The following is a 9,898-nucleotide window of genomic DNA, read 5'->3' on the forward strand; positions in this document are numbered from 1 at the left end:
AACACAAGAAGAGACAAGGCTGGGGTGAGGCGCGGGTGGCACCGCGGCGGGAGGGAGCGGGGCCCGGGGCGGGCTTTGGGGCTGCGGGGAGCTGTGAGCCCCCGGTGGAACCCCCCCGCTGGCTGCTGGGTGTCGTGTCTGCAGAATTTGGGGCGAATTCCAACACTTGGGGGTTCTGGGTAGAGACTGATACCTACAGCCGGTCTAAAGATACTGGGGGTCTCCCAGGCGAAGTTCCCATACCATAGACTGCAGGTGGTATTCGCATCACAGCCATTTTCTCTGATGAACTTCTCCGCAGAAAAGTGGTGACTATCGCCAAGTCGAAGAAGTTTCGGGATCATCACGGGCAGGTTCTGCTGGAGGGTCAGAGGCTGATCAAGGACGCCCTGGAGGCGGGAGCTGTGCTGCGGACTCTCTTCTTCAGCATGGTGGGGCACCTGAAGGAACTGCCTGAGGCTGAGCTAAAACGAGCCAACTTAGTTAAGGTGAAATTTGAAGACATTAAGAGCTGGTCTGACCTGGTAACTCCTCAGGGGCTTATAGGTAAGTTGCCTTGGAAACAGGCACAACGCTGCTCAAAGGGAAACTTATTTCACACTTTATAATAAGGGGATAATGACTATCTCTTCATAACCTTGCCCTAGATGTCCTCGCAGTGTGTCAAGAGTGGCATAATTTGAGAGAATTCCCTTTTCTTTGGCCTGCTGTGGTAACTGTGAAAGCGGCTCCTAGAGTGCCTTGAATGCTCATTTTTAATAACACGTTGCTGAAGCTCTGCTGGGAAATAGCTATCCTTGTGAAGTGACAAACTCTTCTCAAACTTCTCTTAAGCAGTGCTTTTCACAGTGCTTTTTCCGGCACCTCTTTAGTGAGATTTGGGCCCACTAAATGAGAGAAAGCCCTCTCCTTGGGGTGTGTTAGAAGCCTGTCAGCACTTTGTCTCCTCAGGCATCTTTTCCAAGCCTGACCATGCCAAGATGTCTTACCCTGCCGCTCAGCTAACGAGCTCCCTGCCACTGCTCCTCATCTGCGACAATATCCGGGATCCGGGAAACCTGGGGACTATTCTGAGATCTGCAGCAGGAGCAGGGTGTGAGAAAGTGCTGCTCACCAAAGGTAAGAGCCTTTCCCTGGGGAGGAAAAGATCAGTTTGAGTGATCTGGGGGGTAAGTCAGGGAATAAGTAGTGCTTGAAGATGTTGTTCCCAACAGTTTGTAAGCAGTGCCTGGCACAGACATGATTTGCTGCTGGCAGCAGCTGCTTAATCCATCTTTTTTGGAGCCACTGTACTGTCACTGTTTTCCCCTTTTCCATCTCAGGCTGTGTGGATCCCTGGGAGCCAAAGGTGCTCCGTGCAGGCATGGGGGCTCACTTCCGTCTGCCCATCGTCGCCAACCTGGACTGGGAATCTGTTCCCAGCAACCTTCCTGACGGCATCCAGGTCTGCGTGGCCGACAACAAAGACCCAGGCGCTCAGGCTGAGACTGTGTCCGTGCCAAGGGGAGCCAGCAGGGTTGGCTCTGCTCCTGGCAACCTGAAACCTCATGTGAAATCCAAACCCAAGGCTGCTCCTGAGAGCGAGGATGAGGAGGGAGCAGCGGGTGCCTGCGTCCCAGAGCTGGCTGCGCAGTATTACTACGAGAATTGGACACAGACTCCAGTGGCAGTGGTGATCGGCGGAGAGACCCACGGTCTGAGTCCAGATGCGCTTCAACTCGCAGCCAGCACAGGGGGGAAGAGACTGGTCATACCCGTGGTGCCAGGCGTGGACAGCTTGAACTCTGCTATCGCTGCTGGCATTGTGCTGTTTGAGGGGAAGAGGCAGTTGTTGCGGAGGCACAAGCAGGAAGACAAAAGGCAGAAGTTGCCCATAGTGGGCTAAACTGCTGAGGTTTGGGTGCTGAAGAAGCATCTCTTCCTTTGGCACGCTTGTAGAGTTAATAAAAAAGCAGCTTGGGCTGTTTGGTTTGCAGTAAATGGGTATTAAAGATCTCTGGCAGTGGTGGAGCTGTGTCTGAATGAGCGGGTGGCTCCCGGCCGAGCCCGTGGGCGCTCTGGCCACACGGTGATGCTAGTGAGAAGGGAAGGGCCGTCGGGTGGGGGCTCTCGCCTTGCGGGCAGCCAGCTCCCTGCTGTCCGGCTTCTCTCACTCTCTCACCCAGCAGATCTGCGGAGGCCTCGGATCCCTCGCTGCGGGGTCAGGGCGCAGTTGCCGCAGCAGCGTTTGTGCTGGCCCAGCCAGGATGCTGCTGATAGTGTGTGTTTTTCCTCTCACGGCCCCGGGCTGTGCAGCCTGGCCGCTGCTAGTGGTTTTCGGGTCAGAAAGGCCAAATAGCAGCCACCTGAATGGGTCCTGCCTGTGCTTACCCAAACCCTGTGCTCTTAACAAGCGATTAGAGCAGCATACCCATCCTACTGTGGATGCCTGCCACCTGCCAGGCTGGCCCGGGTCTGGCTGTGGTGTGGAGTGTCCAAGCGTTGAGCTCCAGCACTCATGACAATGCCACTGCCGGGAGGTGACAGGGTCTGTCCCCACGCAGCCACCTGGGCACTGCCTGCTCTGGCAGCTGCGCCTTGGCACGGATGAATTATGGATGAGGGAGGAGAAGGGTGGGAAAGGAACTGTGGGCACTGCTGCTTGCTGTGGCCATCCCTCGGACTGTGCCCCAGGGAAGGAGCCCCTGGGGCCTGCCTGTGCCTCCCCGAGGGCAACAAGTCAGCTTGCAGCAACCCACCTCCATGGATCTGAGATGTGCCATACAGCCCTGGTCACGCTGGAAGCTCCTGCCCAGGCTGCACAATGTTCCCAGCTTTGCTGGCAGCTGCACGTTGAAGGATGGCTGCTGTGACAGTGCTGGCTGCCACCCCGCTTGCTGTGCTTTTAAAAATGCCTCCTCTACTCTGGCTGCAAGTCGCAAAACCAGCTACTTACCTTCAGCCCGCTCTGCTGGTTCTGTTTTCCTGTTACCACATTGAAATCATATATACAGTCTGCTCGAGCAATACCCAGAGACAGAGATTCAGCCTCTCCTGTGCCCCAGCCTATCCGAACTGCACACCCGTATCCGAGCGGGGGTACCTGTGCAGTCCTCTTGTCAGACAGCGGCGTTACCTTGAGCCTGAAACAGCCAAGCGATTCCATTTCCACCGCCCAGTTCCAGCCCCAGTCTCATCAAATTGACCCAAAACGACTCAATTCTCAGGCAGAAGATTGCTGCTTTGCTCCAGTTCCTACCGAGCGGCTACCAGAGCGGCTGTTGCAGTGCTGAGCTCACTGCCAGCCGAACCACAACATTCGGAGGGGAATATGGGTTTTCCCTCTAAAAAAAATCAGCTGCTGCTGCGTGACTAAATGCTACAGACCCTGCGGTCTTTCAAACCACAAACCTGTTGCGATTGTCCCCAAACCAGCAGGCAGCTGCTGAGCGCAGGCAGCTCAGTGCGCGCTGGGTGGCAGCAGGGGCTGGAGGCGACTGCTCAGCTGCTTCCACACAGCTCAAGTCCAGCCCCGCACAGCCCTTAACCCTGCAGTGGGTGACTCACTGAAAAAGCTATTTCCTCAAAAATCTCCAGTGAAGGGGATATGTGCTAATTTAGGGTTAATTTAGGGTGGGTTGCTCATAGCCCAGTGCTCAGGGAGGCACAGCAAGCTGCAGCACCAACACAGAATCACACAGAATCACAGAACGGTCAGGGTTGGAAGGGACCTCTGGAGATCATCTAGTCCACCCCCCCGCCAGAGCAGGGTCACCTACAGCAGTTGCACAGGACGGCGTCCAGGCGGGTTTTGAATGTCTCCAGAGTGGGAGACTCCACAGCCTCTCTGGGCAGCCTGTGACAGTGCTCTGCTACCCTCAAAGTAAAGAAGTTCCTCCTCATGTTAAGGAACACTGTCCTGCTCACACAGCTCCTGCCGCACGCAACCCCTCCAGCCCTCCCTGGCTCAGGGACCGGCGAAATGGGCAGCGCTGCTGCTCCTCCAACAGCTCACCCGACAGTTAATCACCGCCGAACATGAAAGCATCTGAAACGTGCAAAAACACAGGGTGGATTTATACGGTTCCTGCCTTGCTGAGCTGGTGGCTTTTCTCAGCTCCTGCCAGGGTGGGCTGCTGAGACAGAAGGGGAGAGGCCGTAACGCTGCCATCCATCGCTGACTAACGAGCTGAAAGGGAAAAGCGGTGGATTGCACAACACCCGCTATTCACAACACACCCCGCTCCCGGGGACGCTGGCGGAATCCATCGCAGCCACTGCTGTGTCCGGCAAGAGCCGGGGGGGACCCTCAGCTGGGGGGAGGCTGTGAGTAGAGGCCATGGGGTGGGTGGGTGCAGCGTGGGGCAGCGAGGCTGCGTGCCCCCACTCCGGGGTGTCTCAGAACAGCTCACGGGAGTCACCATCCCCACGTGAGGTGCAGTGAAAAGCCACAGAGGAACACGCGATCCCAGCTCAGTTGCTGCAGCGCCGGGAGCTGCCAGCACTGACACCTACCCCACGGGGTCTGGCTGGGGGGGTCCTCTTCCCCCACGGGTCTCAGGCGGGCTCCCTCTCCCCGACGGCAGGACGCGGCAATCGGCACCTCTGGGGACGAGGTTATTATAACGGTTTTATTACAAAGTTCCAATCACCATGTACATTTTTTTACAATGTCACTTTTCAGGGGCTCGGCTGTGCTGCTTGGGTTAGGGAGGGATTTTTTTTTCGTGGGATTTTTTTGGTTATTTTTTTAAAGAACAGCACCATTAAAGTTGGGTTTGGGACACACCTACAAAAAACAGCTCAATCGACTAACATAGAGGGGAAAGGACAATTCATACCAGAGAGAGGGGCGAGGGGATGGGGAGAGCACAAAGGAGAGACGGAGAGGTGAGGGCAGCCTGATGGTGGTCCTCCTCCTGGCTCAAGAGAGGGAGGGAGGGAACATCCACCCGTCACAGGCGGGGGACCCCGCCGATACGCACAGCCCGCACCACCTAAGGCTGTCAGTGCTTGGGGTGGGAGGTGGGAAACCCACGCGGAAAGGTCTCACCCCCAGGAGGAAGAGCTTGGCTGCGCCGTGGTCTTTCAGAGGTTGTCAGCAGTTAAGACTTTGTCTCGGCCTCGTCAGGGCACTCGCATGGGAAAGCAGGACGGGCCAGGGGCGAAGGGGACAGTTTCCTTATTGCTTCCTTAAAGTCATTTAGTCAGCAGAGGTGCTAGGAAAGGAAAGAAGGGGGAGAAGGAGAAGAAAAGAGCCCCGAGAACCCCATCCACTGCCTGATGCATACGTTGGGAAGAACACCATGCAAAAAGATTTGCCTGCTAGCTAGTGCCGTGTATAAAGTAACAATACGATAACAGTTCTGGCCTGGTTATTAGAGAATATATCACCATGAAGCACAAGCGAAGTCTCCAAACGCCAACGACTCCCTGCTGAAAGTGCATCTCAAGGAGTTTGCTTAGGAGAAGGATTCACTGCGTAAAACAAGGCACCACAAGAAGGTTGGATACTGGGTCGGGCGTGAGGACACGCTGGAGAATCCACGAGCGGCGGAAGAGAGACCTAGTTTTAAATAACGTCTGTTGGTGCAGAAGCCCCCTTAGATGGGCTCAGGTTTTAGCTTGTCCGCTAGAAAGTCGCTGACAAAGGCTTCCACGATCTCGGGCGTGATCTCCTCCACATCCATCACGTACTTGGCCCGGGCCGACATGTCCAGGATGGTGAGCAGGGGCGCAGCCTCGGGCAGGTTGGTGTAATCCCGCAGAGAATCAGTCATGTCGTCCTGGAGGCCAAAATGAGAGGGAGAGAGGAGCCATCAGCACAGCCAGGACAATGAGGCGCAGTTTGCTGCTTCCACACCGTGATCCAGCCCACAAATATCTCACGAGCGCTTGGGCCTTGCACCAGCATTGCAGGACCACGAGCGCAGCAGGCAGCTCCCGCCTTGTTGCCTGCTCTGCGTCAAAAGCAAACCAGACTGATCTATCCCAGGCTGGGATGGGACCACATGCTCCTCCAACCCTTTCCACACAGGGCCCAGCACATCCAGACTGACCCGCCACCCTGGAGCCTCTGGGGTCAGAGCGATTTTGGCATCTGCAGCTCAGGAGCTGGGAACATGTGCCGAGCGTGGGGACTTGCCAGCCCTCCATCACCACAGCCATGGCCTCGCCACTCACTGGGGAGGTTGCTGAAGGGACCTGGAGCAAACCAGAAAACAGGAATGGGATGAAGGCCTGTGCTTTGAGCCAACGCTGAAACCCCATGGCAGGACCGAGTACAAAAGCCGCAGGGCTCCCTAGCCCCGAGCTGCTCACCGGGGGAAGAGAGCTGCCTTCCCTTCGGCCAGGCACAGCACAGCTCAGGGCAAAGGGGAAAAAACAATCTGTCTCTGCCGGGGCTGTGCAATGCAAAAGCTGGTGCAGGGGCGATACACCTCCCAATCCCGGCCAAGCCCACAACGTGTGGCAGCCGAAACGGGGCGTTCCTCCGAGCCCCTTCCCAAGGGCGGTAATAGAAATCAATCCATCTGGCTAGCGGCTGATGGCTCTGCAGCGCGTGGCGGCGGCGGACGGCTGGGTAACTCCTGTCGCGCCTCCCCTTCCATTGCAGGGGTTTCTGGCGCAGCCGGACCACGTGGCGGGGAAGGGCGAGCGGGGCTGGGGCGCTCGGCAGCCCCCCCCCCTTCCCGCCTCCCAGCCCAGGTGTCGGGATGTCTCGTCCTTTATCCCATCACCGCAAAAGGAGCAAAAAACATTTTTAATCAATGCAAAACCAGCCCAGACGGCGCTGGGAGAGGAATGGGAGGCGCCTGCTCTGGCCGTGGCCGAGCTGCTTTGTGCACGGGGGCTGGTGGAGACCTGGGGCCAGCGCTCCCGGCTATTGAGGTGACGGATGAATGGGACGTGCTGGATGCTCCCCATTCTTCGGTCCGGCCGCTGCAGGGACGTCGGGAGCCGGATGAATAGCAGCAATGTTTCAGGGAGGAAAATGCTTCACAGGCTCTGGGGGAGGGGGGCAGGTCCTGGACCCTCCCAAACCAGCCTTTCCAACAAGGGGCTTATTCAGGGGCGCGGAGCTGAGCTGGGATGCTCGGAGACCCGTTAAGGTGGTGGGAGCGGGAACGCCTGCCTGGAAGTGGCTGACGGGGCTGTGGGAGGCGGTGGTGGGGGCTTGCCTGGCAAGGGGGGGCCAAGTTGCAGTGCTGGGGAACCTTTTGTGTGCAGGGCGGCTCCGGAGGGCCACGCTTGCAGCACACTGCGGCTGTGACGTGAGCATGGAGGGATGGAGCAGGCGCACGGACACGCAGCTTCTGCCACCTGCCCAGGCAACGCCTTGGGAGGGGAACCACAAGTCTGGGAGGGACGGGGGGGGGCTGGGAGCTTTTTCAACCCTTACACAAAGCCTTCCTCGTTTTCAACCCTGCGGCAGGGCAAAATGCCTGTGTGGGGGTAAAGAGAGGCCAGGAGCCCCATTTTTTCACTTCCCATTTTCTGCAGCAGATCCCCAACTCCAAGCACGGCAGCCTGCCCGTGCCCCAGACACCATTCCAGCCACCAACAGCGTGGCCAGTTCAGTGAAGAGCCCTCGTTTCACAGACCAGTGCTGCATTGACATGCCCAGCCGAGCCCCAGGGCAGGACAGAGCGGAGCTGGGCCAGTAGTGGGAGCACAGCCATGTGCCGCCCCGCTGCTCCCCGAGCGGCCACTGCCTGCTCCCAGGGCCGGTTTTGTCCGGCATCACCCACACAGCACAGAAACAGGTCCAGCCCGTGGGACTGCGGATGCCTCCTGCAGGCACCCCTACGGGAAGGGGCTGGAGCACCAGTCTCTGTCCTCCTCCCAGGGTGGGAAGGAAGGCAGCAGCACCTCAGCGAGGAAGGCAGCACTGGCTGGGCCCGGCTGAAACCCAAACCCCGGCTCCTCTCCCCCTGCCCAGCCAGCTTTCCTGCCCATGCAGCCTCAGGGCTTGAGGGGGAAGCTGGTGGCTCCCCCAACCTCGCCCGGTCCCCGTCCGCCCAGCCCCAGCAGCTCCCTCGCCCGCCATCAGGCTTTTCCACCTCTGAGAAAATGCAGCTGGGACCCTTTTGCCACAAGTAATCTCAACCAGGGACTGAGCTAGGACTTGGGTCTGGTTTTGCTCCATGGTCCCCCACTAGCTGCAGTAGCTCCGTGCCTCAGTTTACCCACCTGAACAACAGCGACAGCAGTACCCAACCCAGCTCAATCCTTGTATGAAGTCACAGCAGGATGCAGCCCTGCGCTCTCCTCCTGCTTACCTCGCCAGCCACAAAGAAGAGCAGCGGTGCCTCCTCGTCTTTGGCTTTGTACTTGGCGATGATTTTTTCAGCTATGGGCTGAATCAGTTGTTTCGCTGCCTCCGACTCTCCGTCATCCTCTGAATCTGCAGGGCACAGAGGTGGGGACACAAAACAAAAGAGGCAAGGCAAAAAGGAGGTTAGGATCAAACAGATGCAAACCGGTCAGGCGCAGGCAGCTCTATCCCACAGCACCACCACGGAGGAAACCAGAGCCCGGATACACAGCACGAACTTCAAAGCCGTGTGGCTCTGTAGCAATTAGGGAGCAGCTGAAATGTGCTTTTCATCTGAGACAGGGAAACACGTAACAGAAGAGCAGCTCCTGCTCCCCAAATACTTCACCGCTCACTCCCCTGGTGCCGCTGGTGAAGCACAGGGACAAACAGGCGCAAAAAAGCCGCTTTGCAGTCTGAGAAGTGTTGGCATGTTTTGAAGACCAAACGAACACACTGATCTGAGACTGCCTGCCACCCCTGCCCGCCACCCACCATTCCTCCGCCTCGGGACGGCTGCTCGGCAGCTTTTCTGCTCGAGTCTCCGCGGCAGCAGCACTGTGAAGGCAGCTTTGATTTGACAGAGGTAGAGTAGAAAGAGATGGCAACATCAATCAAACGCCAGCCACCACTGAAGTTCAAATACTGAGATGGAAAGAGGAGAGACTGCGTCCTTGAGCAGCATCAAGATGAAACGATTTCAATTCGGGGACAACTTTTAGCATTAAAAATAAAAAAAAAGTAAGAAGGCAGAAGAGAGGGCCCTGGTCTCCTGATCTCCTGCAGCTTGTGCAGCTCTTGTGGTCCCTGATGTAACCACCCGACACAACCAGTCCAGCCCCTGGCTAGGACAGGCACTGCCCACACCCAAAGCGCTCTCTGCCCTTGCTCTACACTTCCCTTCCCACCTCTCCGGCTTCTCCAAGCAAAGCAGGGGGTGCCAGAGATGCTGCATGCTGCATTTTAGGGTCTGTCCTGTGTGTGCAAAAGTGATAAAGACGTAGAGTTGTGGGGTGTCTGCAGGGATTGATTTTTCTACAAACAACCGCTGCTGGCGGCACTCCAGGCAGCCCTGCACACTCTGGCTAACCCATCTCTAAAGTCTCCGGGGGCGGATGTAGAGCGGTCAGGATTTATTCACAACCGGCTCTTGCTAAGCACGCCTTCTCCTGGGGGTGCTGCTGCTTGTGCAGCGCAGGCACCAGTCTGCTGGGGGGGTGTCCCAGCAGGACACGGGCCCACCAGGAGCCTCCATCCCCAATGCCTGCCTCGGTGCAGCACCAGCTTTGTCTCAGCCCCAGCACATCGCTGGCAGATTTCACCAAGACCAGGCATCCCCTCAAGCACCAAGCGAGAGCCCCAGCCGCCGGCCCGAGAGCGCTCTCCCGATGAACTGTTTGTAACAAGGTGATAGAAAAACTTTGCTCAGAGCAAGATAAAAATAACTCTTTCCAGAGGCCTGCAGAGCCGGCCCCAATCAATCACGCTCAGCATGGCCAGCCGGTCCTCCCCGCGCGAGGAGAGTATTTTTGGCTCTGCACTCGCGTCCCCTGCTGGGCTATGCTGAATAAATAATCAGGGTCAAAAGGACATCTGGAAGGG

At 57.5% G+C, this 9,898-nt stretch overlaps 3 protein-coding genes across 3 annotated transcripts in view; 1 reads left to right on the forward strand and 2 right to left on the reverse strand.

Moving 5' to 3' along the window:
* Positions 1–277, reverse strand: part of GLOD4 (glyoxalase domain containing 4) — a 4,623-nt gene extending 4,346 nt beyond the window's left edge. Inside the window, exon 1 of the mRNA XM_009882734.1 lies at positions 272–277. Coding sequence (XP_009881036.1) covers positions 272–277 — 6 coding nt within the window. The remainder of the gene's footprint in view (positions 1–271) is intronic.
* Positions 278–281: 4 nt separating this feature from the next.
* RNMTL1 (RNA methyltransferase like 1) lies at positions 282–1,885 on the forward strand (the record flags this gene model as incomplete). The annotated part of the gene is made up of 3 exons (XM_009882735.1): positions 282–546; positions 952–1,119; positions 1,323–1,885. Coding segments are annotated over 3 exons (996 nt in total), but the record flags the coding sequence as incomplete, so codon positions are not given.
* Positions 1,886–5,060: 3,175 nt separating this feature from the next.
* The window catches only part of NXN (nucleoredoxin), a 21,331-nt gene continuing 16,493 nt past the window's right edge, over positions 5,061–9,898 (reverse strand). The window contains exons 7-8 of the mRNA XM_009882737.1: positions 8,262–8,386; positions 5,061–5,765 (exon numbers count right to left, since the gene is read on the reverse strand). Of these exons, the coding sequence (XP_009881039.1) occupies positions 5,583–5,765; positions 8,262–8,386 (308 nt within the window). The 3' untranslated portion in view covers positions 5,061–5,582. The remainder of the gene's footprint in view (positions 5,766–8,261; positions 8,387–9,898) is intronic.

Source organism: Charadrius vociferus, unplaced genomic scaffold (assembly GCF_000708025.1).
Source record: "Charadrius vociferus isolate BGI_N301 unplaced genomic scaffold, ASM70802v2 scaffold793, whole genome shotgun sequence".
NCBI classification, from domain to species: Eukaryota; Metazoa; Chordata; class Aves; order Charadriiformes; family Charadriidae; genus Charadrius; species Charadrius vociferus.